Source organism: Verticillium dahliae, genomic scaffold (assembly GCF_000150675.1).
Source record: "Verticillium dahliae VdLs.17 supercont1.14 genomic scaffold, whole genome shotgun sequence".
Taxonomy (NCBI): domain Eukaryota; kingdom Fungi; phylum Ascomycota; class Sordariomycetes; order Glomerellales; family Plectosphaerellaceae; genus Verticillium; species Verticillium dahliae.
This window is the reverse complement of record NW_009276945.1, coordinates 448,737-467,523: the sequence shown is the minus strand read 5'-3', so window position 1 is coordinate 467,523 and position 18,787 is coordinate 448,737. Positions and strand designations below refer to the sequence as shown.

Genomic DNA, 18,787 nt, shown 5'->3' with positions numbered 1-18,787 from the left:
CCATACGCTCTCTTCTTTTTACTACTGTCACCGTCTTGTTGGGTCCATCGGCCAATCTCCATATCTCTTCGCAACCCCGACTGATACCGCTCTCTCGCATGTGCCGCAATCTTGTGCTGTATCGTTGCTCCCCTAGACCATCTTCATCCTCGCCCATTTCCCTTGCGCCATGACCCAGCTTGTTGGAGGCTTGCCTCTCGGAGGACAGGGCGCTCGTGAGCCCAACATCCCACGAGTGCCGCCAGAGAACCGTTACAACGCCCTGATCCTACCCTCGGACGCGCAGTACACGCAAATCGAGGACGAGTTCAGGCTCCATCTCGCTGATCCCCGCGTCGCCGTCGGTGACGTCCTCAACAAGTACTTCACACCCCATGAGGCAAAGCTCTTTTTACCGAACCCCGAGTCCACAAGCCTCGTCCAGATACAAGACGAGAACACGCAACGCTACAGAGACATCTTGCGCACCAGGTTTAGAGGCCATCCTCTTTCGCTCGCTAGCAAATTCGCCATGCTCTATTTCGGCCTGCCCATCGAGCCGGCCATCTCGCACCTCTTTGACGCGCAGCGGCCAAGGTTCGACCTTCTTGATGACAATGCAACGGAGGGGGGCACCGCTCGCCCGCCTCTGCACTTTCTCACCGCTCACGACCAGCGCAACTACGGCTATGACCACCGGCGGGGGCGAGAGGCCGGGCACAGCACTCTGCCCGTCGCTGCATCGAGTCTGCGAGGCATCGGTGACGAGCCCGTTCTCGGCCTGCGAGGCGGCGCCACTGATGACGAGCTCCAAGATGACGAGCTCCAAGATGACGAGCTCCAAGATGACGAGCTCCAAGATGACGAGCTCCAAGATGACGAGCTCCAAGATGACGAGCTCCAAGATGACGAGCTCCAAGATGATTACCCTGACAATTTTCCAGTAGAAGAGGGCGACGAGAACTTAGCAGACGACGACGTTGAAAACCCATCTCTCGAGAAGGACGTGTCGAAGCCTGTGCCGAAGCCTGCATCGAAGCCTGCGCCGAAGCCTGCATCGAAGACTGCGCCGAAGCCTGCGCCAGGAGATGATGTTGTCATGAAGGACGTTTCCAACCAGGAACAAACAACATACCGGCCCCCCGCAACGGCATCACTGCCCTCGCAGACTTGGCTCTACGGTTTCCAGGGACGTATTTACATTGACGTCATGAAAAGAAAGGAGGCAGAACGGGGCCTCGAGGCGTTGCTCTCGATGCGTCCCGGGCACGACTGCGACGTTATTCTCCAACGATACAACGCAACGACACACCAAAAGCAGGACGAGACCTTCTTCCAGACCCACGCTGATGTGATCAACTACATCGCCGACCACTTCACCTTGGTGCAGACTGCGTGGTTTGTTCACCGTGCTGGCGAGAAGGCGCCCGAGACATATATCCCCTCGACCAGCACCTTTGACACCCTCGTCGAGCTGAATCATGTCGATAGGGGGCAGCCCCGTGTTGCCTATTTCCGCACCCCTTCGAAAACTTGGTTTAACGGCCCCGACGAGAACGCCAATCTGTACTGGGACTTTGGTGCCAACCATTACATGCCCTTTCTGCAGAACGCGCAAGAGGTCCTCCTCGGCCGCCCGCCAGAGGGCCGCAGAGGTCCCCATGCTCTCCTGCGCTATGCCCTCGGCGACGGCAGCAAGATCAAGACGAACCAAGGCCGACCTGCCACCACGCATTGGTACGGCGGGAACGAGATCAACGCGAATGTTTTCTTTTGGATGGTCCCCCCAACCCCGGACACGCGGCACACTCTCCAGCTGCTGCGGCGGGATCTGGACCCCCGCTCCGCCGTCCTCCTGGCGCCGGGGAACCCCAATCTCGGCGGTGTCTTCGAAATCCCTTGGCCGTTCAGCAATCTCCGTCGTAAGCTCGACAGCTTCTGCCACGACGAGTACCCCAACACCCAGATTGAGTCGTTCTTCGTGTGGTCCCACGACGAGTTCCTGACGGGCCATCGGTCCATGCCCATGGGGCAGTGGGACCCTCGCGAGGACGACGTCGACAAGCTGGCGGATACCGAGCTGCACATGACCAGACTCATGCAGGCCTACGTCACGGAGACGCACGGTAACGGCTGTGCGTTTGTCTTCCAGCCTCAGTATGAGCGCGACATTGCCGACGACACGACATGCCAGCTGCGCTTGAAAGGGTGGGAGGGGACCGCCCCCTTTCCGGAGCAACTGGAGAGTGTCGATATGCTCTACGAGCAGCTCATTGTCGCTTCCACAAACGTGGCTGAAGGTCAGCCTGTCTCGCGAACCGGCGCGCTTACCATGGCAATGCTAAAGAATAATCTCGTCTCTCTCGCCGATGGCCCGGTGGATAGTCCCAACACGCGGACATTTGTTGTTTTGCCTACCACGAGCCATGATGAAATGCGCGCCATGCGTCGCCAGATGACGAGCCAAATCATCACCGCAGAGCTGCTCTCAAATAATCATTCTGATTTCATCGAGCGTATGACGGCTTCCAACAGCTCTTCGCACCCATGGGGCCCACGCTACGGCCTCGTCAACCAGTGGCGGGAGCGGATAGGCTTCGAGACGCTGCCCAAGCCAGGCGACCCCGTCTTTGAAGAGCTCAAGAAGAAGCTGGGCCCCTCCTCCAAGAACGGATCCAAGGCTGGAGACAATGACAAGTCAAAAAAGGACAGACTTCTCACGGACGAGGAGATTTGGGGAAAGGACGAAGAACCGTTTCTCAAGCACGAGATTGACCAGCGCGAGCTGTCGTGGGCTCGGCAACCCAGCATCTGGGACTCGGGCACGTACAACCCCTCGATCCCCACCAACGCGCCTCCCAGGGAAGCCATCATGCGCATCGGCAAGGGCCGGGTCCCTGTACTGTCCAAGGGGACGCTCACGCCGACAGAGGTGGCCCGGATGCAGCGAGACTTCCACGAGCTTCGGAACCTGAACATCCAGAGAATCGCCTTTTGTCCGTTCCCCAACTGCAATTTCAGCTACCGGGTTGACAAGATGGACAAGATCAGCAGGCATCTGAGGCAGCACACGACGAACAACTGCCCGTGGTGTCCAGAAAAGCTGTACGAACACTGGGACAAGCCCCAGCGAGACCGCCACTTCAAGATCAAGCACGAAGCGGAACTGCGTTCGGTCCTCAAGCCGGCCAACAAGCCCGTCACGAACCCGTTCATCGAGAAGCAGCAGCAGCAGGAGGCCAATGGCGCCATCGTCACCAGGACACTTATCCCGCAACCCTTCTCGTGGACGGCCAAGCCGAACTCCATCTTTGAGAAAGTTGTCAAAAGGCCTACCGACCTCAGGGTTGCTCGCCTGCCACCCAACAAGGCCAACCCCAAAGAGATGGAGTTTAGCTTCTGCGACCGCTGCGGGCGCGACCACAACATGCTCGACGATGCAAAGGACCGTCGGCACCACGACCGGGTCTGCGTGCCCCATGCTGAAGGTGCCGGTGCCTGCACCTTCTGCCAGACGTGCGGTTCTCATGTGTGGAATACGGAGAACGACGCCCTGAACTGGGATCCCACGGCCAAGCTCCCGCATCGCTGCAGGGGGCTCGCCCACTCAGGCAAGCCATTCTGTACATCCTGCGGGCTCTCGCTCGGCCAGTACTCCGACGAGTACATTGACAAGCACCGCGAGTTCTGTGGCGCATTCTTCAGCGTCATTGGCACCTTCTGCCCCTACTGCCAGCTGAAATTCGATACCGCGCCCGGGGCCGACAAGGTCGAGGACATGATTGAGGCCAAAAAGGTACATATCAACGCATGCCGAAACGATCACGTGCACCCAAGTTTGCAGGTGCAACGAGGCCAGATGACGCCCTTTGATCTCTACGATGAGGACTACTGGCGCGAGTGGACGCGACCGTACGATGAGCAGTACGATGGGCCTCGCGCCTTCAACCAGGTGCTTCGGCTGCCTCACAGGGCGACAAAGGCCCTCCTGATACCCCTTGCTTGGTGGGAGAAACAGGGGCCGCGGGACTCGGTCGTTGACCCGCCGCAGGATTGCGGCGTCTGCAGAGCGGCTCTCGTTGGGCTTGACGCGTCGAGCGTGCTGCACCACTTTGAGGCCGACCACAATGACGATAAGCCCCTCGAAACGTGTCCGTTGTGCGATCTATCTTTCACGGCGCCGGTCGCTGAAGGCGAGACGCAAGTGTATCTCGCTTCACGCGCCCAGCAGCAGCGGCACATGGAGTGCCACGTTTTCGACCTGTGGAACGATGTCCGGATTAACTCGAACACGCAGAAAACCACCCACCCGACGGAGAATCCGTTCAGGCAGGGCCACCCCTTGTGGGACCCCAAGGAGTACGGGCTCGACAGGCGCGACAAGCGATGCCCGGCCTTCGCCGTGTGTGGTGCCATGGTGGGTTTCATGACGCCGGAGCAGTGGCTGCTACACAAGAAGCAGGTGCACGGCAGCGAGGAGTGGCAGCTCGAGACGCCGGAACAAATCGCGTCTGGGATGAGGGCGGCCAGGGCAGCGAAAGAGCTTAGGACAGAGAAGAAAAAGGGTTCGGATGACAGCAGCGATGATGGCGATGACGGCAGCGGAAAGAAGGCGCCTCAGGAAAAGATGCCTGGAGAAGAAACGACATTGCCGAAAGAGCTCCCCAAAGGCGACTTCACCGTTGTGGAAACAGACTACTGTTCACGGTGCCTCCGCAAGATGCCCCGGAAGAATAATATTGGTCCGGGGAAGCTCTCGTGGGAGCAGCAGGTCATGGTACGTCTCACACAAAACACTTCGCCTACCCTATCCATCACCCTTGACGATGGGTTACTGACAAGACATGTACAGGCTCACTGTGACCCGAAGCGCAGCTGCCGCATCCCCTACCAGCGGGGCAGCGAGGCCGGCTCCGTTCCCAACAGGTCGGGCTTCTTGTCTAAGGTGCAGATGTCTAACCTGGGGGGAATCACTAAGTTGAGGAGTAACTTTGCGACGGGCCATCCCACGTACGCGCGGACAATTTACCCTACTGATGGGAACTTTGCGCGCAGCACGACAACGTGGGAGTTTGATCCGAACCGGAACGAGAACAGCAATGCTTGGGGGATGCCGTTCCCGCCACCGCCACCTGGGGGGACCGGCGGAGGCGGTGGTGGTAGTAATAACGGCAGTGGTGATAAAGGCGACAAAGGCGACACAGCCCCACGCAGTCAAGCCGGGCAAAAGCGCGCCATGCCTACACCAAAAACGCCAGCCGCCAGCAAGACAACGGGCGATGGTGTGACTAGCAGCGGCGGTGGCAGCGGCAGTAAGCGAAAACGAGGCGACGCGCGAACCGATCCATCCTATCGACCGAGCAAGGAGGAGCTCGCGATGGAGCAGCAGGAGGTGCAGAAGGAGGTGCAGGAAGAAGAAGACAGGCGGAAGAAGGACCCAGCACGGACAGCAAAGAGGACGAAGCACGTATGATGAGGGCGAGATGAAGTCTTCGGCGGAGATTAGGGTTTGGTGATGGTTTTCTTTCATAGATGTTGATGCATGTTGTTCCTTTCCGTACCTCCTGTGGTGGTTCACTGCTTAGGTGATGGCCAGTGAGTTGGACCTGCCCCTGACCAGCCGGTGGCAGCTGCCTTCTAGATCAGCAGCAGAGGCAGGACAGGTGCGGCCAACAGCAAATGCCGGTGACGACACGGGTGCAGCACAGGTGCAGCACAGGTGCAGCGGCAGGTGCATCCCGACAAGAGGGAGGAGCAAGCGTCGCACCTTCTGAGTCGCGGAACCGGCAGCGGCAACCATCGGCCGAAATGCATCTCCAATCGGGCAGGCGACACGGACAGGGACATGACAATACGTAACAAAGTCGCCGACCCGAGACACCAACGATGCCCGGTGACCATTTGGGTTTCTCCCCTCGCTCCCCTCGATCCTCTCGCTCCTCTCTCTCCTCTTCAGTCACACGAGGTGCAGGTGCAGGCAGAATCGGTGTACAAGAAGGTCGGCGACCTCCCGGCTTCTGATGCGGTTTCATTGTCGTTGCTCTCCTGACCACCTTGACTACGCCCGCCCCTGGCACCAAGTCAGGTACAAAGGTACCTGTACCGGGGAGTCGACCCTGCGCCGATCGCGGTCCACCTGATAAGAAAAAAAAGGGTTCATTATCTCTCGCCTCGCCGTTCGTTCCAATTGAACTGGGCCCCATCAAACCCCGAGCCGGCATCCCTGTTACCTTAGTCCACGCATCGTCACGAGGTGCCTCACAGACAACCAACGAGGAACTGACTCTTACCTTACGTATAACCTCCCTTGCCTTCTCTCCTCCCGACAACGCCTCACTTGACTTCCCCCTCGCAGCTCCAAGAAGGAGACCTCCTGCACCGACGGCAACTCGCCAATAACCACCAGCTCCAAAAAAAAAAAAAAAAAAAAAAAGAACAACGCCACCAACAAAGACAACGACCAGCAATACGTCACACTCGACGCCCAATGCAGGCACCTCGATGCCTGCAGGCACCTCGACGCCTGACCTGCGAACTCTCGCAGCTGGCGACCCGACAACACCTTGCCTCGACCGTGCGGCCCTCCTCCCGACGTTGCCAATGCCTTCACACCTCGCCCTCACCTCGCGCCCCACCAAAGTCGTCTTCGCCGTCGTCCAGACCGCGAACGTCTTGGTGGAGGTCGTCTCGCCGCGCCAGGCCAGCGACCGTCACCCTCATTGCCAGCGCTGGGCTGCTGTCAGCCTTCGCTGGATTTGCTGAGCCGACGAGCACCACAAAAGACGAGGCTCCACCGCCCCCTGAGCGCAATGACAGTCGAGACCCCGAGCTACCTCGCTTCAGGTTATCTGAGGTCAAGGAACATGGACCCGACTCGGAGAGGCCGTGGGTCACCCACGAGGACAAGGTCTACGACATTACAGACTGGATCGGAGCACATCCTGGAGGCGACGTCATCCTGCGCGCCGCCGGAGGCAGCATTGACCCCTACTGGAACATCTTCACCGTCCACAAGGCTCCCTACGTTCGCGAGATTCTTGCCCAGTACATGATCGGACTCATCGACGTCGCCGATCTGTGGATGGGCAGCCCCCGGCAGAGCTTATCGAGGACCCTTTCCGAGACGATCCCGCCCGCGACCAGAGGCTGGTCATAATGACCTCGAAGCCGCGCAACGCTGAGACACCGCTGGACGAGCTGGCCGAGACATTTGTCACACCGCAGGAGCTCTTTTACGTGCGTAACCACATGTGGGTGCCCAAAGTCGAAGACCCAAAGCAACACACCCTCACCATTGAGCTCCTCGATGGCACAACCAAGGACTACACCGTCGAAGACCTCAAGACCAAGTTCAAACCCGTCAAGATCGCGGCGACTCTCCAGTGCTCTGGCAACCGTCGCAAGGACATGACAACCCACGCTCGCGACACAAATGGCATCCAGTGGAACGTCGGCGCTATCTCCAACGCCGTCTGGGAAGGCGTCAAGCTTTCCGATGTGCTTGCCGACGCGGGCTTCCCCCTCGCCGAAGCTCGCGCAGGAGACACGGACGCTCGCCACGTGCAGTTTGCCGGTCTCGAATCATACGGCGCCTCCATCCCCATCGATCCTGTTCTTGACCCCCGCGGCGACGTGATCCTCGCCTATGCTATGAACGGCGCACCACTACCTCCTGATCACGGTTTCCCCCTTCGCGCCCTCGTGCCCGGTCACGTTGCGGCGCGTTCCGTCAAGTGGCTTCGCCGTGTGATTGTTTCTGAAGACGAAAGCCAGAGCCAGTGGCAACAAAAGGACTACAAGCTGTTCGGACCCAACCAGACCCATCCCGACTGGACCACGGCCCCTGCCATCCAGGAGATGCCGATCACGAGCGCCATCACCGCCGTCAAGCTCGGCCCCTGGACCGCTGTGCCCCCCATGAAGGCTCCTGGCGGCCGCCTCCTGACCCCGCCACCCGAGGCCCGCGGCCGCGAAGCAGCCGTCACGGGCTACGCCTACTCGGGCGGTGGACGCCGCATCGTCCGCGTCGACGTCAGCCTCGACAACGGCCGCACCTGGGACCAGGCCAAGCTCCTCGCCGACACGGTCAAGCCCGGCCCGGACCGGGCGTCCCAGGACCACGGCCACAAGTCCTGGGCCTGGCAGCGGTGGCGCTACGACGGCGTCGTGCCCTTTGGCGACGGCCCCGAGGGCGGCAAGGTGTGCTCGACGCTTCTCGTCAAGGCGACGGACGAGGCGTACAACGCCCAGCCCGACGGCTACGAGGCCATCTGGAACTTTAGGGGCAACCTCACGAATGCTTGGCATCGGTACCGCGTCTGCTCCGAGTGCCAGGCCGAGAAGGCCGTCAACGAAGACAACAGGTGAGGGACGAGGCACGCAAAAAGAAGACGAAGAAGAAAACCAAAACCAAAACCAATATACAATCGGCATTCCTGCCCTTTTTTCCTTCTGTGCTGGGGGTAACTGTAGCGAGATTTTGGGCTTCCAAGCAAAGCATGGCAGAAGGGCGATTTCGTTTCTGGCCAGCGGATAGCGGAAGGATGGCGGGGGGTTAAGCGCGGCGCTTCATCAAGGACATCATTCTCACGGGTTTCATGTACTTATTATATTTCACACCTTGACAGTGGTTGAGGAAAGGCATAATGCATTCATACATTCCCATCTTCCTCACGTGCGAAGGGACATGCAACTCAAGACGACGAAGGCAGAAAGGCACGGTATCATACACGTACAAACACGCCTACTGTACAACAACAACAGCAACAACCGACGGCCACTTCTCGCGCGCAAAGAAAAAAAGGCCTTTCCATCTATACCTTCTCTACCCAGCCGCCCCCGTCGCTGCAAATAGGCTAGAAATACAGCCGCGGAGCGGTTTGCTCCTCCCCGCCTCCCTTGTCTGGTGTACACACCTCCTCGCTCCGTGTTGCCCCTTCCGATTCCGGCCTCACGTCTACCCGACGCATCTCTCGCAGCGTGCCTGGCAGACCTTCTTAGTCCTCGCTGTCGGTAAAGTACTCAAACTCATCCGGCACAGTCGCCTCCTCATCGCCCTCGCCATCCTCGTCCACCGCCGTCAGAACACCAGCGGCCGCCGCGGCACCAATGCCGCCCATGTCGTCGTCGTCATCGTGGCGCACCCGCGTCTGGCTCAGCAGGTTGTTGAACTCGTTCAGCGAGCGGAGGTCTCCGCTGGCGCCGGCGCGGAGTGCCTGCTGAATGAGCTCCTGCTGTTGGCGGGTGGTCATCTCAGGACGCTCTCCGCCGCCGTTCCTCTGGCCCGCGACGGGGGCCTTCTCGGTCGTCACCTTCTTCAGCTTCTCCTCCATGAGGACCTTCTCCTCATCCGGTTGCGTGTCCTCCAGGAGGAGGGGACCACCGCTGGGCTGGTGTCATTGTTAGCTTGCTGCCGGATTCCGTCGCGCGTCGGAATAGGAGAATGCTTACCTTCTTGACGGGTCGGTACCGGTCCGACGGGAAGCTGACGAACTTGAGCTGTCCCGGGAGAACACGCGACATGTTCTCAATCTCGTACCCGACCTTCTCCTTCTCGGCCTTCTTCTTAGCATCCACAGGGGCAGGGGTACCCTTCTCGCCTTCGGCCTCCTTCTTGTCCTTGGACGACTCGTCGGCAGCCTTAGGCTTCTTCTCCTCGTCAACCTCCATCTTGTCGACAGCCGGCTTGGGCTGGTCAATGTCCATGCTCTCGCGACGCTGGGCGCGCTCCTTCTTCTGAGCACGGCGCTTGGCCTGGGCGGTCGTCGACAGCACGGCGGTCGCCACCATTGTGGGGCCCTCCTCGGCCTTGACCTCCTGCTCGGGGGGGTAGTCAAAGAGGCTGGGGCGAGTGGCGCAGTGGAACTTGAACTGAGGGATCTCCAAGTCGTGGTCGAGGCCAATGATGGATGTCGGGGAGAAGGCCAGCGAGAGGAAGTGGGTGAAGGGGAACCAGTACCAGTACTGCGTGAACACGGCCATACCAATAATGCCGGCCATGTTCAGGTTGCCGCTCTGGGTCTGGAGGCCGATGGTGCAGTTGCGGCCACCAGCATCAATGATGCCGAGAGCCAGCGAAGCGCCGAACTTGGTCATGGCGTCCTCGTGGCGGTCGCCGACGACCTTCTTCAGCGTCTTGCGAATCGCAGCCACCTTGGGGTTCATGACCTCGTTCTGCTGAATCATGATCATGGCGAGCGAGATGAGAGCACCCTGGCGGACAAAGTCGGTGGGATCCTTCATCATAGGCTCCAGTAGGTCGATGGCCTCGTCGAGGCCGGTGCCCGCACACGAGATGCCGAGCGCCATGGCGGAACCGTAACGCACATGAGGGTTGTAGGATTCGGAGAGGAGCTCAACCATCCTGGGCACGCTGCCGGGCTTGCGGAACAGGATGAAACCCAAGCTCATGACAGCAATGCGGCGGACGTCGTCGTTCACATCGCTCACGGCAGTGTGGAGAAGCTTACGAATGGCCTTGTTGCTGCCGGTGCCGCAGTAGGCGAGGGCGACGGTCATGATACCACCGTACCTCAGAGTTGGGTCAGGGTCGTTGAGGAGACCCTCGATCATGGCGTCCGCGCCCTCCTGGCGGCCGTACATGATCAGGGCCATGCCGATAGCAAGACCGCGAACAATCTTCTCGTGCGTCGTCTCGTGAGCGTAGGTAATCATGTCCTCGAGAGCCTTGACGTTGCCAGTGCCCAGCATGATCAGACCCATGGCGAGACCGACGGCCTCACCGTTGAGGGCAGAGTCGGTGAAGAGAACATTCTTGAGGTTGTCAAAGATCTCCTCGGAGCCAGTACCCATGCCTGCGATGCCCAGTCCGAGAGCACCGCCGTGCTGGATCACCTCCTCCTCGGCGGACGCGAACTGCGTCTTGAGGTAGTCGAGGGCGTCGGCTCCGTGGTTGGCATGAATCAGGCCGTAGGCGTACAAAGCACCACCTTGGCTGAAGATGGATCCGCTGCTCAGGCCACCGGCCTGGGGCAGGTACGGCTCGAGGAGTTTCCGGGACTGCGTCAGGTTGCCACGGTGAATGACACCGAGAGCAGCAGTGGCGGTGAACTTGGACCAGTTGACAGCCTTGCCGAGCCAATCCAAGTTGTCGCGGAAGAACTTGTCGTTGGTGGTGCCCTGGTTCATGAAGGCGTTGCAGAAGGTGACGGCGGTGTGGAAGATGGAGTTGCGGCCCTCAAGACTGTCGCGAACCTTGTTCAGGATGCTGAGGTCGGTACGGTTGTTGCGGTATAGGAACTCAAGGTTGAGCCTGATGGTCTTGCTGCCGTCCAGAATGGCGCGGATGTTCTTATAGACCTTGGCCAGGTCATCCGACACCGGCTCTTCGGCAGAGTCCTCGCTCTCCAGTAGCGGCTCGGCCTCCTCACTGTCGTCATTGTCATCCTCGGAGGCAGCAGGCTTCTTGGGAGCCTCCCCAGAGGGCAGCGACTTGATGATCTTGCCCAAGAACTCCTGTGTGCCATTGTCGTATAGATCAAATGCGATCTGGTACGCATTGGTAATGGAAACGCGGTCTTCATTTGAGACGAGCTGTCGGAGCATGTGAGACGCCTCCTCGTCGGAGTTGAGGTAGACAACACATTTCGCGATGGCGAAGTAGTCGGGGTTTGGAATGTCGTTCAGCAGATCGAGAATGAGGCGCAAGATCTCCGTCCTGAAGCTACGCTCCTGGACGAGATCCATGCATATGCTGAGGGCGTACTCCATGAGCTCGTCGGCAGGGCTCGGAGCGTCGGACGCCTTGCCCTTGGCCGTCTTCTCATCGTCGCTGGCGCGCTTAATGACTCGCCGGAGGACCTCGAGGTTTTTGGCCTCGACAGCAATGCCGACCACTTGCCTGTAGCGACCCTCCTTCAAGCACGACTCGAAGAGGCGTTCGACAACCCTTTGCAGGGCTTCTCGGGTGGACTTGTCGGCAACAGGCGCGATGGAGCCGGAACGGCCCTCTTTTACTGGCTGGAAGGTAGGGTCCAGAATCGTGTTGTCGACAGAGGCGCGGGACAGCAGAGACTTGGACGGGAGGGTGGTCTGGGAGAAGGGTGTTGTCGGCGACATCAGAGCTGTGCCGTCGGCAGCACCGCTGGCAAAAGTCGTGGCCAGCGCAGGCAGCGATGCATCATTCTTGACGGCGGTGGGAACGGTGTGCTCGGAAGCGCAGACGGCAATGTAGTGATCGACGCACTTGGAGATGATGGTCTCCTCAAACTCGCCGGGGGCGTCGAGCTTGAACAGATCGCCGGCGGCGAGGGCAAAGCTCATGCTCTCATTGTAGGCTTGGAGGTGGTAGTAGACCTTGGCAAGGACGAGGGCAGCGAGCTGGCGGTCGGGGAAAGATTCGTCCTCGTAGAGAGCCTCGCTACGGCCCGGTTAGCTTGGATAGTTCGGGGGGGAAGATGGGAGGGAGGCAACTACTCACATTTGGCCCAGAGCTCCAGCAACCTCGGTCCAGATGGTGTCGATATCGTCATTCAGGGTCTCAAGCGCGAAGACCTTGAGCTCGTTCTCCTCATCGGCGAGGAAGCCCAGAACGCCGGTTGCCGATACCAGGCCCGGCATTTTGAAAGCTCTCGGAAGGTAGAAAGGGTGTGGATGATTCTGTTGCGATGGCGACTCGTGACGTGGAAAGTTCGAAAACGGCTGCAGGCGGAGAGTAAGGAAAGAAAGATAGTAACAGCTTTGGACGGGTTGAGATTCGATTACAGAGCGCCGCCTGATGTCGAAGAGTCGATGGAGAGCGGCGGATGGAGGCTGATGGAGGCCGATGGAGGTGTTGTTGTCGATTGGTGCTCTCTCCAGGGAACAGCAAGCGAGGTCGCGAGATGAACCACGTCAGGCACAGTCTGCCTGGCGCTGCTGGCTTGCGTAGAGCTGCACGGACCCACATCCGGCGACAGCATGAGTAAGCACGCTTTAGGCTTGGCTCCCGTCAAGGCCGTCTGCAGGTAGGCAAGGTGGGCCATGATGGTAGGGCAGGTGGCAGGCGACCAGGGGCCGGGCGGCTGACTACCGAGCTTGCGAAGCCTTATCACGTGATTTCAGACAGCAGAGAAACATGTCTGCCAACCCGCTAGACCACATGGAGAGTAGCTCCTGTCACAGGACTGGCGTTCGTGGCCTTGTGGGAGGCCACAGGCCGGGACTGTTTCTCACTTGCCCAACATGGATGCGTCATACAGGTCTGAAGCCTGCTTCTGGAAGCCAGACCTGTGGCAATACCAGAATCGCCCGGTAAGGCCATATGTGGCCTTATCCCGCCCCATTCACCCAAGACAAGGGAAGAAAAAAAATATGATCCGGGGCAAGGGGAAAAAAAAAGATGAGTGGCCGGTGGAAATGGATTGATTTTTCCTCACCACCATGTCATAGGTGCGATAGCTGGGTTTCATCGCTCAGGCCATCATCTCAATCTGCCTTGCCTGCCCATGCTGCTGTGCATTCAGACCTAGATAACCTTGTCCGTCATGATCTCTCATCTCATCATCTATGCACTTATTTGGTGGCTGCCTGTCTTCCTGTGACTGCGTCCGTGCATTGCAATGGCCCCTGAGAGGATCGACAGACAGCCTTTGCCTTTTTTTTCCCTCCAACTACCTTAGCCAAACTACACTAGCCTGAGACTTGATGAATGAAGTAAAAAGCGATTCTGACTGAGTACGTTACGTAGCCTGGAGCGTCCTAAGACAGATCCTGAATTTTTGAACCAACCTAGGCTGATCTGGGTCGGACTGAAGAAGCTATCGTCAAAGGGGACAGCGAGGACAATAGGCTCCGTCCATTTCGACATCTTTCGTCTCAACATGAATTCCCCTGATTCCTGAGAATGGAGACTGACAGATCAACTGACTGAGTGACTGACCATCGGCTGTCTTCTGTCCATCTTTTAACGCAACGACGTATCCCTGCCACGCGCCCACCAACCACGCGCTCAGTTTCTGCCGTTGCATCCTACCTTACCTAGGTAGGCACCTTGCCTTACCCTGCCTACCACCTACCATCTTACCTATCTATCTGCCTGACTGCACGGCACGGTTCATTGATTCATTCATCCATCCATCTATCCATTCGCATTTCTTCCCGTTTTCTCTAGTCAATAACCGCACGCCAAATTGTGCACATCGAACCCATCGCCTCATCATTTCTCCAAGTGCCGACCCAATCGCGTCAGACCGACCTCAGGCATCCGCGACTGTTCTGCGCTGTCGCAAACGCAGACGCACGCACGCACGCACCCAGCAGACGATTCTCGCTTCTCTGTTCTCTGTCCTACACGTTCCGCCCACCAACAGCAGCAGCAGCATTTCTGGCTGGTCGACCTTCGCTCATCCTCCAGCCGACAATCTCCAATTCTCCGAATCGCACTGGCGTGATGCCCATCATTTGCCATTCGACCTCTACATGATAGCCCGTGCCGACAACCATCGATAACCGACGACGACTCGCGGCCGAAAATTATTCGTCCTGCGCTTCAGCATCCCTTCGTTCCTCCTCGCCTCGCCTCGCCTCGCCTCGCTACGAGCCCCGTCACATGCGCAGCCTCATGGGACCGAGGGAACCGCGCCGGCAGTAGAAGCATCGCCTGTCACGACACACCCGCTACCCTGGGAGATCCCGGCTTTCCATCAATCGTCCTGAGACGCGCCCGCGCCGCCCCATCGCGAGATCGCGAAATTCATCGCCATGGATCTCAGGAGCTTGATGAACACCAACGACGATGGCGAGCGAACCGAAAAGCCTGCACCACACGGTCCTCCGAAGCAGCAGCAGCAACAGCAACCACCGCCGCATCCCCATTATGCTCAGCAGCAACAGCAACAGCAGCAGCAGCAACATCATCCTCAACAACATCCCCAGCAGCAACAGCCGCCGTCTGCGCAAACCCCAACCACCCCGGCGCAAGGTCCTACGGCCTTCGCTTTTAGGGAGTCGGCATACAGCCATGCCCTGCACAGCTCGCCAGGCAAGCCATCTGCGCCCCAAGAATACTCCGTCCACGGACAAGCTGGCCCCGGCCCTGGACCAAACTCTGGCTCCTATCCCCCGCAGTCACCATACCAAACACCAGGGCCATACCCAAACCGACCTCCTCAGCCGACACTGCAGACCCAGTACAGCGACCCGCGATCCCCTGGCGGTGCTCCCATGCCCGGGCCATCACCGTATCGTCACACCCCCAGCTCCTCTGTGAGCGCGCCGACCCAAGGGTATCCATTCCCGCCGTCCGGTCCGGCGCACGGCTCTCCCGAATCGACCGCCAGCCCTGTGCAACGGCATCAATATCCACCCTCTACCACCTATCCTTCACGAGATGGCTACTCGCACATGTCTGGCCCGCCACATGGTGCGACAGGACCTCCGCCTGCCCACCCCAGTGGTCCCTATGCGCCACACCAGCAGCAACCGCAACAGCAGCAGCAGCAACAGCAGCAGCTGCCGCAACAGCAACAACATTCGATGCCACAGACACCTCCCATCGGCACTTCGAGCGGTCACGCCTTTATTCACCAGAGATCCCAGTCGACTCACTCCACCCCGACACCTACATCCGCTCAAAGCCAGCACCAGTACGGGCATCCTTATCCACACAATAGCCCTGTTGCGACAAACCGCCCACACCCCGCTGAACATAACCGTCAACCGTCACAGCCCCCGACGCCCCTTGGCCCTCCTTTGTCCGCCGGACAACGACAATCTTCTGCTGCTCCGAGCTACCCACACCCTTCGAGCCCTTACCAACAACGAATGTCGACTGCTTCGTCGCATATCAGTCAATCTCACGCCACCCCTCCTCCTCCACCACCGACCGCCATACCTCGCGCTCCCAGTTCACATTCTGCCTACGACCCCCGCGTCAACGACGCCCACCGAAGATCCCAGTCCAACAGCGAACGCGAGAGGAGTGTTAGCATCAGTCCGAAAACCCGCATGCCGAGCCTTCCGAGCAGTACTGGCGGCCCTCCGTCCGCACCCCCATCGACAATTGCCGACACTGAAATGCGCCCCGTCCAACCTTCGGTGGCCAGTATGATGGACCCCGAACGCGAGAGAGCCACGACACCAGCGAAGCGAAAGCTGGCCGATCGTGATTTGAGTCCAAGAGAAATGGAAAAGGCAGGAACGAGGCCACCGCCACCCGGCCATGTAAACGGCGACCGCGCCCCGCCGAGCCGCTCTTCGACTCGGCCTCCTACCGCTTCGCCCCAGGCTCTTCAGAAGAAACGAGCTCGGCACATGACGCCTCCGGTCTGGGCTCAGAGGTGGGACTCCCGAGAGAACCGCCGACTGAACAAGGCCAACTACGAACTCCAGAAACGAGGACCACCCAGCACGAACGGCAAGCCTCCGGTGGTCGTGAAGCAGGAGCAAATCAAGCAAGATCTCGCGAGTCGGCATGCCTCGCCCGAAGCGGTGAGGTCCGACTCGCTCAAGGGCGCCCCAGTCGCCGATCACAACCCGAACAACGAGATTGTGGCCATCCTGGGCCCTTGGGAGCCCAGCATTACTGGTGTCAAGCCAACAGACGAGATTGCCAAGAATGTCGCCGACTTTCTTTACCTCAACGTCGTCGCCAATCCTGACTCGGGCGAGATTGCCAATCGCGGTGTTGAGTTTGAGATTGAAGCCAAGCTAGGAACTCTGATCGACAAGGACACGAACGAGCGGGTGGAAAAGTTCGTCACGACGGCTTGTCTTCTGCACGACACGGGCCGCATCGCCTTTCGTAGTAGCATGACAGCGGTATGTGGCTCAACAGTCTTCTCGTAAATGAAATATCGCTGACTCTTTTTTTAGGCTCAACACAAGGGCATGAACCAGTGGCTCAACGACAAGGTGTTGAATACGAATCCTCAGAACCCTGACCCTCGGGTCAGAGACCGTGTGCAGGTGCAATACAAGCATCGCCGCGAAGTCGACAAGTTCTTCGAGATCCCGAGCCAGCTGCAGGGCCGTCTTCCAGGCTGCGTGCGGGCACGCATCAACCCGAAGCACAGTGTCAAGGTTCGCGTCACGTACGACCAGAAGACCGGAGAGCCTCTGGCCAAGATTGTCAAAGCACGCGTTGCCGACATTAACCTTCACATGCCCAACGCGCCGCTTGACTGTCGCATCAGCATCAACCTCGAAGCGGCCTGGGACGGGCCCATTGAGGAGCTCGAGCAGATCGCCGTCGGCCACGGCAACAAGTTTCCCGATCGCAGCAAGGACCGGCTCAGCTACACGCAGAGCCATTATCAGGTGGACCTGACTCAGGTGACTCAGACAGTACCTGGTCCAGGGGTATGTTCCGCCCCCCCCTCTCTCTCTTTTCTGTCTTCTTGACATGCTTGATGCTGACCCGAACTCAGAACACGCAACGCGTCGACAAGGAGCACGAACTCGAGATTGAGCTCGCGCCCCATGTGACCATTGATCAAGGCCAGCGAGCCACGAGCGGCCAACCCCACAAGTACCCCGAGCTGATCGAGGGTTTCGTGGACAACATCCGCATTCTGGCCCGCGCCGCGGGGGATTTTGTATGATACCAATAAAAGGAAAAAAAAAACAAAATTGACGTACGACGAGCATACGGGGGTTGTGCATTATCGTGGAGCAGGGCAATTTCTTTCTTGTTGTTCTTTCACCACGGCTTATTCTTTTTTTTTTCTTTTTCCAAAGACTGGTCATTGGGCTTCTATACCAGGCGTGTGTGTGCGCGGAGTCATGGCAAGGGGTTGGGGGCGCGATGGGTGTGCGTGTGGATGTGTGTTTGGGACGACGGGAGCGAGCAGGACCGTCAGTGTAGCACAGGGACGGGTGTGGAGGGTTTGTGAGCAGGCAATTGATGGCATGCTGAGCTCAGACGTTGTGGTTGCGTTGTAATGTGACGATGTGCCATTTGTGAGAGTCGACAGCATGCCATACATGTTGTCAGGTACCCGCAGTCTGAAGGACTGGGATTTTCGGCTCGATATACGACGCGTAACCTTTTCACAGAGTGGCATGAGCTCATGGCCTGACCCATCACAGGACAAAGTGTCACCGTCCACAGGATGACTTACCATGGTCTGGCAATGCGGATATGCGCGGCATCGACAGGCTTGAAGGCCGTCGTGGGTAGCAGAAGCCTCTACGGCCTGGTAATCTGAGCAGCAAGGAACACAGCCCAGATGCGGCGCCTCCTCTGAGGGCCTCGTCAAGGCGGCACTGAGATTGACTGGACCTTCATTGTACAGCGCGCGATCGTGGGTACTGACTGCAGTGCTGTCTCCGATCAATGCTGCACAGCATGATAGAAGCGTTTGGGCTGGGCTGAAACTCCATACTCTCAATATCCATTGCCTCGACAGCATGAACCCGTTTTCAGACTTGACACCCAACAAGGCGTGCGGCATCACATTGGCTTCGACATGCTCCAGCCTCAAAATGTCTCGGCCAGCAATTTCGGTCATGGTGTTCTAGTGCTCATGGTTGGGTGCCTCTTTGTTGTAGTGTTTGTGTATCAATGAACAGTACTGATCTGGTCCTCGAATCGACTACATGGGCTCTGAACCATCTTTATCGCACCTTACGTTGGATTCTTTGTCTTCAAGCTACATCAGTCATCTCACCGAGAACACTACGCATTATCATCACGACAAAGACATTGGAGGGGTTATTGTCGAGGACCTACTCGTGAAAGCCCCTTAAAATACATTGCACTAGACCGACCCGATATCAACTTGATGCCGTCGTCAAAGAAAAAGGAGGTCTGGAGGGAAATGGCCACTTGTATATCTTACCTTTCTATTGCAGTTGAATACTCAATCAC

The 18,787-nt window shown here is 58.6% G+C and overlaps 4 protein-coding genes across 4 annotated transcripts; 3 read left to right on the top strand and 1 right to left on the bottom strand.

Moving 5' to 3' along the window:
* Window positions 1-169: 169 nt before the first annotated feature.
* VDAG_06745 (uncharacterized protein) lies at window positions 170-5,452 on the top strand (the record flags this gene model as incomplete). Its single annotated transcript, XM_009659449.1, has 2 exons — window positions 170-4,756; window positions 4,832-5,452. 2 exons carry the CDS (start codon window positions 170-172, stop codon window positions 5,450-5,452), a joined length of 5,208 nt encoding a protein of 1,735 aa, XP_009657744.1.
* A 978-nt stretch (window positions 5,453-6,430) lies between these two features.
* Window positions 6,431-8,346, top strand: VDAG_06744 (sulfite oxidase; the record flags this gene model as incomplete). Its single annotated transcript, XM_009659448.1, has 2 exons — window positions 6,431-7,003; window positions 7,069-8,346. Exons 1-2 carry the CDS (start codon window positions 6,467-6,469, stop codon window positions 8,344-8,346), a joined length of 1,815 nt encoding a protein of 604 aa, XP_009657743.1. The 5' UTR covers window positions 6,431-6,466.
* A 629-nt stretch (window positions 8,347-8,975) lies between these two features.
* On the bottom strand, window positions 8,976-12,558 carry VDAG_06743 (26S proteasome regulatory subunit rpn2; the record flags this gene model as incomplete). The annotated part of the gene is made up of 3 exons (XM_009659447.1): window positions 8,976-9,368; window positions 9,430-12,358; window positions 12,419-12,558. 3 exons carry the CDS (start codon window positions 12,556-12,558, stop codon window positions 8,976-8,978), a joined length of 3,462 nt encoding a protein of 1,153 aa, XP_009657742.1.
* Window positions 12,559-14,679: 2,121 nt separating this feature from the next.
* Window positions 14,680-17,519, top strand: VDAG_06742 (mRNA-capping enzyme subunit beta; the record flags this gene model as incomplete). Its single annotated transcript, XM_009659446.1, has 3 exons — window positions 14,680-16,737; window positions 16,792-17,277; window positions 17,346-17,519. The coding sequence occupies 3 exons, from the start codon at window positions 14,680-14,682 to the stop codon at window positions 17,517-17,519; spliced, it is 2,718 nt and encodes a 905-aa protein (XP_009657741.1).
* Window positions 17,520-18,787: the final 1,268 nt, after the last annotated feature.